An 18,723-nucleotide genomic window follows, 5' to 3' on the forward strand; every position below is an offset into this window, starting at 1 on the left:
ACGCGCCGAACAGGGGGCTACTACGAAATTCGAAGTTCATATCGTACCGTTCCTCTCACTCTCGTATTAAATAATATACCGTCAACCGACGACGAAGACTTCGACTACGAATTTCGAACTTCGTATCGTGCCGTCCCGCTGACGCTAAATTATTTAAGACGAGAGTGGGAGGGACGAAGCGTTACGAACTTCGATTTTCGAATTTCGTAGTAGCCCCTCAGGGCCCATTCTTTAAATCACATCACGCGAAAATTCCGTTCGAAAGCGATGAAAAGTGATGAATTTGGTATCATCATCATAGCCTCGGCTTATATTCGTCCCACAGAATGAAAGCTAGGGCTGCAGTGTCTACGCGGATCCAGTGCGGTTTGGGAACTTACACAGGTGAATTTAACAGGTGGTTTATTTGCGGTGTGAGCAAGTTTCTTTAGAACGTGTTCCTTCACCTTTAAGCTCGTGCTAGATAAATTTTAAATGTACCTATGTAATTTTGCACATAAGTTCCGAAAAGCTCAGATGTGCGAGCCTGGGCTCGAACCCCGGCCCTCTGCTTGAGAGATCGACCACGACTATCAGCTAATTCTAACTAGATGGCGCACGCTGGTTTCAAGTCTGACGGGTGTGAAAACAAAGTTAGATTAAAATTATATTTAATACACCTTAAAACCGTACCATAAAAAAATATCGAGCATACCACTCTCCCCGTTTTGTTGGACAAAGAAAGACAAAACTGTCTGTCAACGGAACGCATATTTCTCAGGCTAATTTAAATAAAGTAGCAAAACTATGAGATTTGACATTTCGGAGACCTCACGCTACACTAGCGCCTCTAGTGGCGAATTGATAAAGGCTACTAAGATACGCGTCCCGTTTATAATTTTATATTTAGTAGTGTTGTAGCAATTATTAAATTAGATTTTCGACTAGTTGTGAAGACTAATTAGGGTTGTTATTTTATAGAACTTCATTCAGCACTATTTTTCACCACTTTCAAAAAATAGTTTCGAGCGGCGCGATTTCAAAAATCGATCCCCAGTTGACCAAACGACGGACGACTTCGGCGCTATCGATCAGAAAAGTCTCTTGTTGGTTCTGGTTTACAATTTCGTTTCTTGGTATCTGAACGTCATTTTGATAAAAGGACCCCATTATTTTTGGCGCTTTATGCTATATTTATTCAGGTCGGGACTTAAATAGACCAAGGATGTTTTGCCTGTACCTACTCCGAAATACAAGTAAGCACTGCCTACAACTTTAAGAACAACAATATCCGTCTGGATAATTACTTAGTATTAGTAGATACGGGAATGAATTCAAACTGCATTTGCAAGTTGGTCAACATGCAAGTTGGTCAGTAGGTCAATACAATTGACTTTGAGTAGCCTTTGAACAGTTGCTACGAGCTCTTGAGGACACCATCTAATTACCTACTATCATGCTCAAAGACAGTCTTTAGATTTTCTGAATTACCTCGAAAAAGGTTCTGACACGAATGGCATTAAGGGATGAATGACCTTCCAACAATCTGCCTTTTTAAAAATAAAACAAACGATACAGTCTACGATTGGCTAAAAAAGACCCACTAATTTGATGATTCGGTATTTAAATTTCACGCCTAGGGTCATCGAACCTAGGTCCTAATTTTTATTCTCAGCTTAGCTCATCTGCATGATATTTTCTAAGACGACGCCGCAAACTTACTAAAACCATCTACAGTGGCGCTGTCTGTATTCAGTGGCATTAATAGCTGCATAGAATTTAATTAGTTCCAACTTTGACCACCGCGGATCATAGGTTGGTATTAAAGGTACGTCAGAGTTAATGCAATCAGGAAGAGACAATTGAATTAGGCGGTTCTGCTAGATGAGACGAGCGAGGGCTGCCGATCATAGACAAAAATAGAATGTGACCTGTGACTATATGAGTGATGTCATGAGTCATAAAGTAGGTGGAAGAAAATATGGTACCTAACAAGATGTTTTCAATAGCATTTTAGAAATCTAGAAATTTAGAAGGAATTTAGGGCTCTACTTTTTAAACAAAATATTTCTTGGAGTCAGTAAGTTTACGTAAATAAAGTAAAAATAAGGCAATTTATTTTTAAATGCCGTTAACCTGACTTTAATAAAAATAACAAAAAGGTCACTCTGCTTAGAGTTTACCCTCAGGTTTTTTTCTACAGCCAAAAGGTCTGGTTGCATAAAATATCTGTTAAACAAAACAGATAAAACAAAAAAGATTTGTTTTAAAGTGACGACCCTGTTTGTAACACGTTTGTTATCTTTGTTAATAGAACAATAAAGTGTGTCGTGTCGGGCAGGTCGCATATATCGGCTCGGACGCTGGCCGCAACGGGCGACAGCCACGGTTATCATTCTAAATTAAAAAAAAAACGCGCTATCTGTGGCATTCGTAACTTTTTAATTTGCCAGTCATTTGCATTCTCGCTTGAATGTGGAATTTTTTGGCGCGAAATAAGCAGGTTGCAGCAATGCTTGGCCTTTTGGCAGTGGCGGCCATTGCGGCTGTAGTACTGACAACAAGAGGAGCTACCCACAGCACTGAAGAAATTGTCGAAGAAGCTGAAGATGTGAGTGATGATCCCCACATTTTTTCAACGCATAGGTATGTTAGAGTTGTTATTAATTATGCTTAGTTTTGTTATAATTATAACCATTTTGAGGAGTTAAGATCCTTGTCTTCCACCACGCATCTTTCTGTAGGTACTCTCTGAATGAATCGTAAAATTTGCTTAATAAAGTCGAGGCAAAACAAATAAATAAAACTTTTAATGTAACTCTTAGCCCGGTGAGTAACACCATTATACTTAGAAGATACGAGTGGTCCTTACACATTCAGTTTCGTAATTTGCAATCCTTTATCATTATTTTTAAGTTACGGATGGACGTTAAAATAGCATTTAATCTTTTCATTCAATTAGCAGGATGCCATATTATAGTTAAAATGATAATAACATTGAAAAAGCTAATGATAATTGACAAGTGAGTCACTTTCAGGAATGCATCATGCCCGTCTATATTAAAAACATCTGTCCACTTTGTACCTTGCGGCTTTATACAAGTTTTAGCCGCGGTAGTTAAAAGAACATGTAAAAATGTAACATTTTTTAATGCGATAAAGCACGAAATCCAGCGCTGCGGCTTGCAGTGCCAATACGATGAGTATGGCCCAATATTCGACTGGATGGCAAACGAGCAAGTGGGCCTGATGGTAAGAGATCACCACCGCCAATAAACATCTGCAACACCAGGGGTATTGCAGATGCGTTGCCAACCTAGAGGCCTAAGATGGGATACCTCAAGTGCCAGTAATTTCACCGGCTGTCTTACTCTCCACGCCGAAACACAACAGTGCAAGCTGCTTCACGGCAGGATAAGCGAGCAAGATGGTGGTAGCAATCCGGGCGGACCTTGCACAAGGTCCTACCACCTGCAAAAACTTTTATTTCTTTATTTCTTTTTAGGGTCTGCCAACAGAGCCCTATTACGAGACTCCGCTGTCTGTCTGTCCGTCCGTCTGTCACAGGGCTCTATATCTTAAGCCGTAATAGTAAGACGCTTGATATTTTCACAGATTATGTATTACCGTGGCCGCTATAACAACAAATACTAAAAAACCTATTTTTGCCGTTTTTTGCTTGATATTAATAAAGCCAAATGGTAGACGCTTGAAATATTCACAGAATATTTAGTTGCATAATCACTTTAAAAATAATTAATTAAATTAAAATAAAATAAATGTTAAAGGGGGCTCGCATAAAACCAACTTGATTTGTCTACCTTATCATCCCAGCCTATATACGGCCCACTGCTGGGCACAGGCCTCCTCTCGGAATGAGAGGGCTTGGGCCGTAGTTCCCACGCGGGCCCAGCAGGGCTACTACGAAACTCGAAAATCGAAGTTCGTATCGTACCGTCCCTCTCACTCTCATATTAAATAATATAAGCGTCAGCGGGACGGTACGATACGAACTTCGATTTTCGAGTTTCGTAGTAGCCCAGCAGTGCGGATTAGGAACTTCACACACACCATTGAATTGCTTCGCAGGTTTGTGCAGGTTTCCTCACAATGTTTTCCTTCACCGTAAAGCCTAACTACTTATAGATAATGCTTCGGAACCCTTCGTGTGCGAGACCGACTCGCACTTGGCCGGATTTTAAATTATGTATTGTCTTAAGTTCTAAGACACACACTACACACACACACACACACACACACACACACTTTAGGTAAACAGTTATTGGGACGTGAAAAAGCGCCCGAAAAGCCCATTGCAGTGTTGTAATTTTTCTCACGTTGGCCTGGCATAATTTATCTCAATAAAACAAACTTTAAATTCAGAAACTTTATCCGTAATAATAATAAATAAGTGCGAACCCGACGGGATCCTGCAACTAATTTTACAAAATTCTATGCAATATAAAATAGGTTTACGATTATCTTGTAAGCGCCTTTTAACAACGTGCTAGCAAATGCCTACAGCGCAGCACTTTCTAGTACATAAATTACAGTCTTAGGTAAATGTCGGGGATATAAAATATATCATTATACATTGTTTTACCGGTAGCTAAAGACATGCCATTACACACATAATAGTTGTTTGTTAGTTCTAAGAAAATTTGTACAGTATTAGGTAGGTAGGTATGTATTTGATGTTGTTTGGTGTAATTGTAACGTATTAAAATCATTGCTTTCTTCGAAATTAACTGCAGGATTTCCATGAAATTGTAGTAGGTAACACTTGTATAAGTAAGTCCATTATATGATAAGTCCAAATAAAATGACAAATTACAATGAATTGAAAATGAACAACAGCAGCTTTAAAAAACCGGCCAAGAGCGTGTCGGACACGCCCAAAATAGGGTTCCGTAGCCATTACGAAAAAAATAAGTAATATTTTTCTAAGGATTTCGTATTTTATACGGAGTCTTCCAAGTTTAGGTATATTTTATAACTTAGGCTGCTATTTACTCATAAACTACTAATAATTCTCAAGCAAACATAGCCATTATAGTTTTCCTTGAATGTTTGATATAATTCTGAATTTTTTCAAATTTTTCCACCCACCGGTTTACATTTTGGGGGAGGGACCCTCGATTTTAATGAAAATTTGCACTTTAAAGTTGAATATTTCGCAAAAAAATCACTGAATCGAATAATCGTCGTAGCAAACCCCTAATACTTTTAAAAGACATATCCTACAATACCCCACACTGTAGGGTTGGATGAGAAAAAAAAAATCACCCCCACTTTACGTCTATGGGAGGTACCTACCCTAAAAAAAATTGTTTTTGAATTTTTAATTCTACCATTTTGTTGGCATAGTTTACTTATATATCCGTGCAAAATTACAGCTTTCTAGCATTGATAGTCCCTGAGCAAAGCCGCGGACGGACAGACAGACAGACATGGCGAAACTACAAGGGTTCCGTTTTTGCCATTTTGGCTCCGGAATCCTAAAAAATGCCCTAAATAGTCAGGCAGTTCACGTCGAATATCCTGGGCCCTAATTTTTATCATATTCTTACAACTTGATTTTACTTCATTGATCAAGGTCTTCTAAGCAATGCCTAATGCTTATTACCTACATATGTAATTAATTAACTATAGCACATTTTACTCGTCGTTTCAAATACCGATTTTTGCTTCATGAAACTTTAATTTTTTATGTAGGTACTTATTGAGATACACAGACTGTTCAATTCCTCAGCAGCTGATTCGAGAAAAATAAAACCTTTTCTTTCCAGTCTTCCCACGGAAGCTCGTTTCATGCCATCGATAGGAAACGGGCACATTGCAACCAACATCTTCAGCGACACAGTATACCTTAATGGTCTCTACAACGGTCGCAAAGGCGAAAGCCACCGAGCTCGCATTCCAGCGTGGGCGAATATCAGACTCAATTCGACTCTAACTCACCGCCCTTTCGCCCCAATCTACAGTTTGAACACGAGAGACGGCGTGTTCAAAGTGACAGTTGATCGTGAGAGGTCGATGGTAACGCAGAGGATATACGCGCATAGGTTCTATACGAGAGCTATTGTGAATCAGATTGAAGTCTACTCGAAACCTTACGCCGGTGAGTCATAATTTGTCATTAAACTTTTTTATTTTTTTCATATTGCATATACAAGCCTCTCTAATCAAAGGCGCTTCATATTTTTCAGCTTTATTTCAAAAAACTATACCCGTACAAAGCCAAGGCGCGTCGCTAATAATCAATTACGAGTAAAATTATGTAACTTATGGTTTACAGACGACAGGAACTTAATTTTTCACTAAATGTAAAATTGCTTTACAGTGTTTTTGTGTCAAAATAAAAAACTCTTATTAGATCATAAATCTCAGTTTAGACCTGCAATAAATATCGTGCTAGTTGCATTAGGTACTTACATTGCGCGATTTGGGCGGCCGTAAAGGGAACGAGTGTTCGCGCGCCGTTTTCTTGCAGGCCTAAACTGGTCTCATATGTAGTTACTTGGTCATTTCTTCTTTTTTTTCTTTTGCCACAAGCCTTTTCAAATCTACATAATATAACGTTTAAATGTATACTCTCCTTTCCATTTTACCAACGCCTAATCAGACAACATCAATCGCTTTGCTATTTAATTTAAAATAGGCGTCCATTTCAGATCCAAACTTAACCCATCACGACATCTGGATAGCAATTACTCTTATGCCTGGTCCAACCAGTGAAGATATTGTCTTCGAAACACCAATTCCTGAAAAACTTGACGAACGAATGATCTGGTCAGCTTGTGGGAAGACCAAGGAGTCTGAAGACTTGGTGTACCAGCCGTTACCAGTCGAAGTATGTGCGTACTGGACATCAGTGCCTGACCACTTAGTGGTGCCTCAGCATGGAGGGAGAGTGTTCACATTTGCCATGACTGTGGATAATAATAAAACAAAGGCTAGGCAGGAGCTGGTAAAAGGTTAGTGTTGAGTGTTTCTTGTATACCTAAGTATTTTCAGTAGAGACTGCTCCTCAGGACCAAATGTAGCATCTGTAGGATAGGATGTTCCATTTGGTACAGTTAGGTAAAGTAGTGATTTATGTAAAGTTACTGGAAGACTGGAAGGAGAGAGTCTACTATCGGGCTTTTGGCCTTAGGAGAGACTTATTTCCACCAATCTACTGCAATGGGGGCATGTTTTTTAAATACGAAAATTGAAAGAGAGATTACATATGTACCTAGTTAGGAGAGGCGGTAGTGCGTCCGTTTTCTTCTGTTAAAAATTTGAAGGCAATGACATGCTCATGAAATGACAATTGTTTAGATGCTTGTTTCAAAGTTATGCTATTAACTAATAATGTTATGTTATGCTTAGAGTTTTAACAATTTGAATAGGTGTGTTCTGTTTTCTGTACTAGTTTATTAAATTTATAACACTGTATTTGTATAGGTACGTTCCCGCCATGAAAAACGGCTGACAGTAAATTAATAGTGCAAATACAAATATGGTAATTCCAAAGATCAATTAGTAAAGTCTGCATAGTATTGCAGGAGGAAGGAGAAGCGTTGTACCAGAAGCATGTTCGGGAATGGCACAAACTTTACGATCAGTCCAGCATGACCATCGAAGGCAACCTGAAATTGGTAAGCTTATTTTTGTAACAATAATTTTACGTTACACTTAACCAATAATTATCACAATTTCAAATTAGGTGAGTTTAAAGAGTGGTTTTACTTTGATTTGGAAATGGTACAATTTAGGTTTACTAATTTCGTTAAGCTCAATTTTTTTTTTATGTAAGTAGCTTAGTTTTATTTACATTTAAGTATTTACGTTTGCTTTTGTTTGGTTTATTGTTTCGAATTTGAACAAGAACGGTTGAAAAATAATCTTAACTTCAATTGTCCCTTCTATAAAGTTTTAATTTTGTAGTAATGGTACAGATTATTCGCTGGAGTTTCTTTGACAGAACTATTAAAAAAAAAATCATTTGTTATGTGATTTAGTGCGATAAAAAAGTACCTAGTAGTTCCTACTGACAAAGAAACTACTGCAAATAATCCAACGATACTCTATGAATGGACCTACAATACTATTATATTCATAAAATTACCAACGAGATCTTGTTTTAATTTCCAGTCAAAGATAATTAACGGCATCTGGTACTACTTCCTGAGCTCGCTGCCTTCGGAGTCCACCAACCAGCCTCCAGAGCGATTCTTCGGACTCAGCCCTACTGGTCTCGCCAGGGGTGGCACGTTTGAAGACTATGAAGGTAAATATAATAAAAGATATGTACACTACATAGAGCAAAAGCCGTGGTGGCCTAGTGGTTTGACCTATCGCCTCTCAAACAGAGGGTCGTGGGTTCAAACCCCGGCTCGCACCTCTGAGTTTTTCGAAATTCATGTGCGGAATTACATTTGAAATTTACCACGAGCTTTGCGGTGAAGGAAAACATCGTGAGGAAACCTGCACAAACCTGCGAAGCAATTCAATGGTGCGTGCGAAGTACAACCCAAGCCTTCTTGTTCTGAGAGGAGGCCTGTGCCCAGCAGTGGGACGTATATAGGCTGGGATGATGATGATGACAGAGCATAACTATTTCTTCTCCCAAAGAATAACCACTACTTATTACCATTTATTTGCCATTAAAAATTTTTGTTCGTGTTGCTCATTCGGTTTACCCAAGAATTAAGTTACTTCCAAAAAATCTAATTTGTATAATGTGTTTACTATTTTAAAATGTTTTCTTATAGTCTTGGTGTCTATTGTCTTTTAAGTTTGTCTTTTATTTAACTTTAAATTCTCCAGGTCACAACTTTTGGGACACTGAGATATGGATGTTTCCGTCCATCCTCCTCCTGTACCCTCAATACGCGCAGAAGTTGCTTCAGTATCGACTGGACACCGCTTACGTGGCATCACAACTCGCCAAAACTACTGGGCATAAAGGCTACAGGTACGTAAGATAAATTAAAACCTTTACTGAACCTCTACTGAAAGACATGGCGAGTTGGAAATCTAGGGGAGAATCCTAGACAAGCGTCGAAATCCGGCAAGAAGGCATATCCACCACAGAACCTCGCGTGCCCCGTCTGATACTATTATGTATATGATTTGCTTCTTCTATATCTCCAGGTACCCTTGGGAGAGTGCTTACACTGGTATCGAAGTAACGCAGCCCTGCTGTCCTGATGTGGCAGAGTACGAGCAACACATCTCTGGCTGTATCGCTTTTGCAGCGCGGCAATATCTTGCTACCACCAGAAATGAGGACTGGCTAAAGGTACTACGAGTAGACGGTTTTTGTTAGTGTATTGAGACTAATATAACTAACTATACACACACACACACACACACACATTCAGTGTGGTAATCAACATTAAACTTATTAAACGGGACTTTTATTTTTTACTAAACATAATAAAAGCTGCAAGTAACTGAATAGATGCATCTTATGATAGTAAATTAACTGATATCATTTCACACATAAACAATCTTCCACTACAGATCGCGGAATGCCAGCAGTTTAGGTGTTACTTATATTCTCTTTAAAATTTTAATGAGCTCTATACGTCCCCTTATTTCCAGCACGGAGGTTGTTCCTTAGTAACACACATCGCTGACTTCTGGGCGTCTCGCGCTGTCATCAACTACACAACTGGACTCTACGATATTGGTAGTAAGTTAGTCCCAACAATAATTAATCCTGAATCAAATGTTTTGACAAATAATGTCGAGTTGCAGTACATGCCGTAGGTGTGATGAATCCCTTGTAACTGATAGATACGCGGCTCCGTAAGTAACGGAACTAGCACGATATTTCTCGCACCGTTAATCTAAGAGGCATTTTAATGGATACTGCTTTGTTTGCCATCGATTGTTGATTGGATTATGTTCTTCTAGATGTTATGGGTCCAGACGAGGATCATCGCAATATAACGAACTCCGTGTTCACCAATGTCGTCGCTGGTTATTCACTGTACTTAGCACAGTAAGTACCAATTCTTCAATGATCGATTTAGTTTCTCGGCAAGCTCTTTTTCTGGTTGGAAACCGGAGGCCTTATTCTCTAACGTCTCAGAATCCCAATCGTTTTCAGCACTACTTTGCGTCCCACCATATAGGATGTGGGTAGAAAGATATGGTGAATGCGATCGCTTTTTTTTTTTAATTTGTTTCATAGTGACTAGGTAAATTCAACCTCAAACCATTATTGCACTGATGAGGTTAAAAAGAGAGGCTTACATTTTTCTCTTCTTCTTTCACTTGTTTCCACTATAGGTCACCTGCATTGGCTGCATTAATATCTACAACAGCGGAGCGTGCAAAAATATCTGACACGTCCTACCGGCCCTAGAAAAGAGTCGTATCAGATATTTATGCACGCTTCATTGTCTCAGATATTGGAGCTGGTGACTACTCCCAATGTAAAATACCTATACAACTCTTAGGAGCTGTTTTACCATCCATTGATTAGTGTTAACTGACGGTTAAATGTGATGCCGTCTCCGTCTATTCGAACAAAACAAATAGAGACGGCATCACATTTAACCGTCAGTTAACACTAATCAATGGATGGTGAAATAGCCCCTTAATGTTCCATCAATCTTTTATAGGTACGTAGCATGCCTCTGCAAGTCCTACTTCCTGGCTAAAGATCCCGAGTCCTGGGCGGACATAGCTTGGAGCCTGGCCCTGCCGTACGATGAAGAGTTGGATTATCACCCGCAGTTCTCTGGCTACAGCCGCGGAGAACAGATCAAACAAGCTGACGCTGTGCTGTTGGGATTCCCGTTACAGTACCCCATGAATATGTAATGCCATTATTAACCCTGGCTAGCTACTACGAAACTCGAAACTCGAAGTTCGTATCGTACCGTCCCTCTCACTCTCGTATTAAATAGTATAAGTGTCAGAGGGACCACACGGCACGAACTTCGAGTTATTATTATTATTGAGTATAGCTTCAATTAGAAATTAATGCGTTTAGTTAGATCTGTTGTCGAATCATTTTTTATTCCTGAGCCACCATAGAACGTTTCCACAGTACCTAAGTGTCATTTTCACTTAGTGATTTTATGTGAAAAGTGGATCTTGATGAAGTGGTGGTGGTGGTGGTTGCAGGTGGTAGGACCTTGTGCAAGGTCCGCCCGGATTGCTACCACCATCTTGCTCGCTAATCCTGCCGTGAAACAGCAGTGCTTGCACTGTTGTGTTTCGGCGTGGAGAGTAAGACAGCCGGTGAAATTGCTGGCACTTGAGGTATCCCATCTTAGGCCTCTAGGTTGGCAACGCATCTGCAATACCCTTGGTGGCGGTGGTGATATCTTACCATCAGGAGACCCACTTGTTCGTTTGCCATCCAGTAGAATAAAAAAAAAATTGGTTCGATAGTATATTAATAATACATTATTAGGAAGGCACGGTATACTGTATGCCTTGTCTAGGACACCATAGCAGCCTGAAAATGTATCTATATTCGTATCTGGAATTGGACCAAGAGTTTTCAGTATTATGCAACAAATTAAATAGCCACCTCGAAAAATGTCTGGAGCGAATCGAGCTGATGGAGCATAGTTGCTCTGTTTTTTTTTAATATCTTGGTAATAAAAGTTATTATTCCCTAGGTCAACGCGAGCCAATGACTTATCATATTACGAAGGAGTAACACGAGGTAGCGGGCCAGCAATGACATGGAGTATGCACACAGTGGGACACTTGCAGCTTGGAGACACGGGACAGGCCAATGCTATGTTCAACAAGAGCTACGAGGATTACGTTCGAGAGCCTTTCAAGGTATTCAAAAGTTCAATATTGATGTAGGACAAGAATTGACTTATGTAGAGAAAAGGGTATAGTGTCTTCTCTTTTTTTTAGTAGTTGTCTCACCGGAAATAGACCATCCATGGAACAACGCGGGTATTGAAACATATCGCAGAGTTATATAAGTTACGAAACAACATTTCATTTAGTTATCAGATTTTTGATGAACCCTGGCCATATCTTTTCTCATTGTATTTTTTCGTTTTATCTTCTAAAGAACCAATTTTATATTATAATTTAAGGTGTGGAGCGAGCTCCGTCGCCCAAAGATCGGCGCAGCGAACTTCTTCACGGGGATGGGTGGTTTCCTCCAAGCCCTTGTCTTCGGTTATGGTGGCATCCGCATACATCTCGATCATCTACTGATAGACAAGCCTCAACTGCCTCCAGATACGTCCGGGTTTACTATCAGAGGTAGAGTAACCATTTGTCGTTCTTGCTCTCGTCTTGTTTAGGCATTGTATTGTTCTTTTGCCACCTACGAACTATGTGGAGACGTGTTATGTCACATCTCGATATTCAGCAGATTTATTTATAAGGATATAGGAGATATAAGGAAGGAGGATAATTATAATATGTTCAGGTTTTTCCAGTTGAGAAGGTACTAGGTACACATGAAATTAACTTCAACAACATGAAATAAGTAAACGCCTAAGCTTGTCATAGCGCAATAATTTGTAATAATGGGTGTAGTTTCATGTTTTGGCCGGGCCGAATCAAGTTACCTCATTTTGTTATTATTAATAATACGCTGTTTACATAAACATAAATAGCAAAATAATAATATTTATTGTCATTTTTATTATTTGTTGAATCACAAATCTCTAGGTATTTGTTAGTTTGTAACATGCCTTTGCCAGACCGATAATACATGCATTTTGCCATCAAGTTTTACCAGGCTGTTTATTTATTTTTTGTTTTAATACTTGCGTAACGTTTGACACTCATTATATTTACGACCATATGGTTTTTTCGTGGACCTTTAAGTTCTGTCCACCTAAATTCTGGTCAATCACTGACGTGAAATTATTTTCCCAGGCCTAAAATACCTCGGCGCCAACTTAACCCTGGACATCCAGGAGACACAGAGCACGTTGTCAGTGGCGGCTGTTGACGACAACTGGCCGCTAACCTACCACGATGGCAGGAACCAGATCAGGCTCGCGGCAGGAGTCTCGAGTGAGTATTTTGCAACTATGGAAACTTCGCCATGTTTTCCACTGTAGGTACCTACGCCAAGCTTGGACACGTTGATGTCACCCCCCGTCTCGTGTCTAGTTATAAAACTAGTATATACCGATACTTCCATCTCGAAATAAATTAAACGAGGTGGGGTTTATAAAGTTTCCAGTTTCGATCTTAACCAAGTTTCATCTTCGATTAATTTCGCCAATTTCGAAGCTTCAGTTGGCTTCAAGATGAGACAAGGTTTAACGTATTATCGTCACTTCGAAGTCAGATTATTTATTTTAATATAAACTCGAAGTTAGTGTTACTAATATACATATACTCAGCGGCACAAAATTTGGCCCACTCTACATACAAAATTACCTACTTCTGCATACGTTTGAGGGCCAAATTTTTTCAACTTAAATTTTTGGCTGGAATAAAGTGTGCAAAATGCCCTTAATATCAATCCATCCCACGCCCTATCATTTTTGAACGACTGTAGGTAGAGTCATTTTACGATGAGCCTTGTAACAATATGGAGGTAAATTTTAGTCAAAAAGATATTAACGACTTTATCATTAAGTACATTACAAGAGCTATCATAGCAAGAGTCACAGAGAAGATAACTCTATGATAGTGCATTCTTGAATGGTTGAGTGCCAACAGCGATATCATCAATAATTCATAATCATCATTTGTATGGTCAAACTCGGTATATTGAGCTAATATTTTGTAGGAATTACAAGCTTTTATTTAACGTGAATCGTTTTAATGTAAGTTAATATTTATTTTGTGAGTTACCTATAGTTAGTTTCAAAATTAGGGAACCATTTTTCAACCACTTCCTATTATGATGATGATGATGAAAAGCCAAGCCCTCTTATTCTGAGTGGCCTGTGCCCAGCAGTGGGATGTGTATAGGCTGGGACCTACCGCTTTGAATCGATAAAAGATGAATCTCATTTGAGATGCCTACCTATACCTAAGGTTTTTTTGGAACTAGCCTGGTATTAGTGTCCCGTGCAGAGCAAAGACCACTCCTGTTGACCTCCACACCTCTCGTTCTGGCGCGATGTCAGACTTATCCCTTGCATACCTACGTGTCGAAATCGTCCCGCCATCTTTTATTTTAATGTTACTTTTTATGAATTTTCAGTAACCTTGGCCGGAGAGGGGCCGTTTACGATAAAATCAGTGCCCTGGAAAGACTGCAAGGTACCCGTGGATGTGATCGGGAAACCCTACCTCCGACCGACAGGCTTTGTGATGTGGAAACAACAGCAACAAGAAAAGGGGTCCAAGTAGGGTCATACAAAGTACAAGAAAGAAAAGTTGTCTGCCCGTGGCAAGTTTACTATGGAAAGAGTACCTAGACCAGGCGCCGAATAACTATTTGCATTAAAAAAAATAACTGGAAACGTTCTACTTCCGGACAAAGCAAGACGCGAAAAAAAAATTACGCATGGTACAAAAAAAGTTCTGATGCATATAATTATTTCCGATATTTCGAATTCATAACTCCAACAGTAATTTTTAAGACGGAGACTGCCTTCGGCTGAAGATTTTAATGATGTTGAGGATTGTGTACAGGGAAGGGAACCTTCCGAGTATTTGGGTGTCCACCCACAATTACCTATTTTATGTTATTTAAGGAATCTTGCCTTTTCTTACTGCTAGTTGTAGTTTATTAATGAATTGTGATGCTAACGAGTTAAGATTTAAGCAAAACCACCAATTATATTAAACAAGTTTTTTTAACTGAAAACTTATAGAAATTTAAAGAGCTATTAAAAAACAACCCGAATATATTCGATTATTTGAATTGTAGGTACCTAATTTTAAACATGATTGATTTCTATGAAATGAAATGGTTTTAATTAATAATTAAGTTCGATCCCGTACAAATTGCAATTAAAATAATGAACAATTACGTATTACTTTTTATTCCATCATTATATTTGATTTACCGATAACAGCTCATTTAGGTGCATACAATACTTAATCAATCAACTGATTAAAATTGTTATATTTGTTATTAAATATAACAGCCACGGTACCTAAGAATAAATTTCAAATACCTTTTACGGTTCAAAAGTTACAGTCCTGTCACGGACGGACAGACAGACAGCGGGGCGTTGGTAATAATAATAGCTTCCGTTAATATCGCTTGGATACGAAACCGCAAAAATGGTCAAGCTTAACCCAACGCACTTAATGAGCAATAACCCAAACGCAAACTCAAAAAATAAGAATGATCGAACTTCTTAAGTGCCTCCCCACACCTACCTATTGACACGGAATCAGCTTTAGCTGATCAACAAACTATGTCCAATTTTAAATGATTTAAATTCGGGTTTTGTTCCGCGTACCTTGATTTTAGAAAAGCTCGATATATATCGACGGGTGAAAGGCTATTTGTATTAAGCGACATTTTTCGAATTTTACAGGAGAAGCAATCAAAGTTGAAAATTTCAGAAAAAAAATCATAGAAATAAAACAAATGGTTATATTTATAGAATAGTGCCAGCACTGGATTTCATTTTGCATGCTTCAAAATCAGTTTAGGTGTTATAAAAAAAAAACCTATTATTTCCTAAAATAAACGTCGCTTCATACAAAGTAGCCACTTTTTAGAGTCAGGATAATTGTTTTAACGAACACCAGGTTCCGCTTGCAGAAGCAGGTAAAATGGTTGAAGTGTATCGATGGTTATCTTTCAGAGTAAAGCTAAATGAATCAAGCGTCATGTCACAAGCCAAACGGTGCAAAGCAAATTAGTTTATATGCCTTATTTGTAAAAAAATAGGGGAAGTTCATATTGATTGAAGACACATGCTTATTAATAACGGGATTGTTTGAAATCACAGATTTTTCACGAATTATTTAGATGTAGGCGGTTGATACTCCAGTATTTAGAGATATGAATCAAGTCTACAAGTAAAAAAATAAAAAAAGTAAAATTATAAATCAAAAATGTTTTTACTTTTCGCAAAAGTAAACAACTTCAGCTTTAATTTTGGTTTGGTTTAGGAACTAAGTATGTAAATTATTAATTATTTTACCAAACTGGCACCTGTAACAATAATAATTATAACTAATCAAATCACACTTAACTTCCGTAATTTAAAACTTTACTAACAAAGTACTTATCTTGTTTTTCAAAAGCTTAATTATAATAATTGTTATTACAAGTAAATCTGGCCAACTTTGAATATAAGGGCATATAAGAAAAAAAATAGAATTTAACTAGCCAAGCTTTCCTACGGTTATACTTTAAATTGGCAACATTTTTAGTCGATGAAATAGTAGTAGTAGTATGTATCTATGTTTAGGCAGAATATAATTATTATAATCAAAGTTAGGGGTGCCACTTGATTAACTATCTATCGAATGTCATTTCATTGAAATCTATTCATAGAATATTCAATACTAATTCTTTCTCTTGGAGTTATTTCACTTCATCGACTATTCATTACTTATTAAAACAATTATTAGAACAGCAGTACAAGAAATATTATTTGCTTAAAAATATATTTCATCAACTATTCATGACACAGAAAAACAAAACATCGCTGTTTATATCTTATAAAACACCAGAAAATAGGTTAGATTAGAACTACCACTTCAAAAAAAATCGCCACCAGAAAAGTAGGTTAGGTTAGAACTGTGACCAAAAAAATAAACCGGTACCAGAAAAATAGGTTAGGTTGGGTTAGAACCCAGACCCCAACAAAAATAAATCGCTTTCAGAAAAGTATGTTAGGCTAGGTTAGAACTGCGACCCCAACAAAAACAAATCGCTACCAAAAAGTAGGTTAGATTAGGCTAGAACTGCGACCCCAACAAAAATAAATTGATACCAGGAAAGTAGGTTAGGTTAGAACTGCGACCCCAATAAAAATAAGTCGCTACCAGAAAAGTTGGTTAGGTTACGTTAGAACTGCGATCCCAACAAAAATAAATCCCTACAAAAATAAATAAAATTCATTCAAAAAAGTATGAAATAATAAAATATGAAATGAAGTTCTGCCAAATAAACTAGAAATTAAAAATCGTTAATTTAAAAATACTTATTTTAATCATTCGAGGTAATGAATATTCGATAAAATGAAAAAATAGGAAACATTGACTCTTAACTGATATTCGATTAAAAGTTTGTCGACATTTCAAAGGCAAACTCAAAATTAACTAGATTGACTGCAAGTATTATGGTGTAAATATAAAAAAAAATTTGAAGAACCTGTCATCTTTGTGTTAAGTTTATATGAACAAAAATACAAGCCGACCATTTCTTTTCGGCTTTTTATTAAAAGTTTGCATTTATAGTTTCGCTTCGCTTATAGTTTCGCATATCAGTCACGCCGACGAAGGAGTAAAAAAACAAAAATAAATTTTTTTTCGTTGCCTCCCATAGACGTAAAGAAGGGGTGTTTTTTGTTGGATTGGTCTTTTAAAACCATTGGGGGTTGCCTTAACAATTTTTCGATACACTTATCTTTTTGCAAAATATTCAACAAATTGCGAATTTTCATTAAAGTCGAGCGTCCCCCTCCTCTAAAATCTAAACTGTTGAGTGAAAAATTTTGGAAAAATTCAGTTTGGTAGTAAGTACATCAAATTTACAAGGAAAATTATAAGGGCTAAGATTGCTTGAGACTTAGTAGTAGTTTAAGAGTAAATAGCATTTTTTGTTATCAATGTGATCTACACATAAGTTTTAAATATTCTTGATGAAAAACCTCTCGGTATAACTATCTCGTTCTCGGTATCGCACATTTTCTTTAGGTCATTTTATTTAACCTTAGTTATAGAGAGAGATGTTTTATACTTTGCATTATTAAGCAATTTCGGTTTAGAAATAATAGGGATAAATTCTTCTACAGTATTTCCTGTCATTGTGTATTTAACCGTCATGACATGAAGTTAGGGTAAGTGAAGTTAAGTTTTATGCTTTAACCTACACAACGTATTTTTATCCATATTGATTTGTATAGGTTTAAATAACTTTAGTAAAATATTTCAACGCTTGCAATGACTAGCTAGGATAAAAAAATTCGGATATAAAATGCTGAAGCAACATCGTTTTCTAAATTTGACATCGTTTAAAAATGGTTCAAGCGATATGTGGTATGAAAATTAGGTGAGAACAAAATGGTTCAAGTGACATGCTTTATTTGTTTTAGGTGCAGGCTAAATGTATTAAGCGACATGTTGGTTGATTTTTTGTGGAAAGCTACATGCTTTAACTGACGTTGTTAGTAAACTTTAAATATAGGAAAAATGTTTTAAGCTACTTTGCGTATTAGTTTAAGGAAGATAAGAACAGTTTAAGCGGAAAACCATCACAGCCTCATATAGCTTAAATCAAATGTTACTTGAAACTGGCAAATTTAATGGCACTTCATACTTCGATGTTCTGAATTAGTCCCCAAATTATGACCGGTTTAAGCGCCAAAAAAGTGCTCAGATCTTTACCAAACCCAGCTCAATCGACGCAGAAAAATCTGCTGATTGCAATGATATATATAACTCAATATCGCCCAAAGTGTCGCTTTAATACAAATAGCCTTTCACCCGTCGATATACAGTGTGGAAAAATAAGCCGGGCCCTGAAGGGTAATACTACAAAATCCTAAGTTGGCTCATTTACTAAAGGACTTTATTTCTTTTTTTAAAAACTTCAAAAGGGCACAAAGACAAAACTCGTTTCCTCGCCGGGACTCAAACCAAATAAAATTAAAAAAA

The 18,723-nt window shown here is 37.6% G+C and overlaps 1 protein-coding gene across 1 annotated transcript; it reads left to right on the plus strand.

Moving 5' to 3' along the window:
• Positions 1-2,328: 2,328 nt before the first annotated feature.
• On the plus strand, positions 2,329-14,283 carry LOC141426123 (protein-glucosylgalactosylhydroxylysine glucosidase-like). Its single transcript, XM_074084984.1, has 14 exons — positions 2,329-2,625; positions 5,769-6,100; positions 6,654-6,956; positions 7,522-7,622; positions 8,119-8,254; positions 8,794-8,941; positions 9,121-9,268; positions 9,574-9,664; positions 9,889-9,976; positions 10,602-10,799; positions 11,613-11,781; positions 12,051-12,222; positions 12,847-12,987; positions 14,135-14,283. The coding sequence occupies exons 1-14, from the start codon at positions 2,453-2,455 to the stop codon at positions 14,281-14,283; spliced, it is 2,349 nt and encodes a 782-aa protein (XP_073941085.1). The 5' UTR covers positions 2,329-2,452.
• Positions 14,284-18,723: the final 4,440 nt, after the last annotated feature.

This window comes from Choristoneura fumiferana, chromosome 3 (genome assembly GCF_025370935.1).
Source record: "Choristoneura fumiferana chromosome 3, NRCan_CFum_1, whole genome shotgun sequence".
Taxonomy (NCBI): domain Eukaryota; kingdom Metazoa; phylum Arthropoda; class Insecta; order Lepidoptera; family Tortricidae; genus Choristoneura; species Choristoneura fumiferana.

What these genes read in the sequence shown, in the direction of transcription:
- LOC141426123 (XM_074084984.1), top strand. Translation starts at nt 2,453, where the DNA reads ATGTGGAATTTTTTGGCGCGAAATAAGCAGGTTGCAGCAATGCTTGGC. An exon ending in TGGACTCTACGATATTGGTA is followed by an intron (nt 9,665 to 9,888) that starts GTAAGTTAGTCC and finishes ATGTTCTTCTAG; the next exon opens with ATGTTATGGGTCCAGACGAG. An exon ending in GTCCGGGTTTACTATCAGAG is followed by an intron (nt 12,223 to 12,846) that starts GTAGAGTAACCA and finishes TTATTTTCCCAG; the next exon opens with GCCTAAAATACCTCGGCGCC.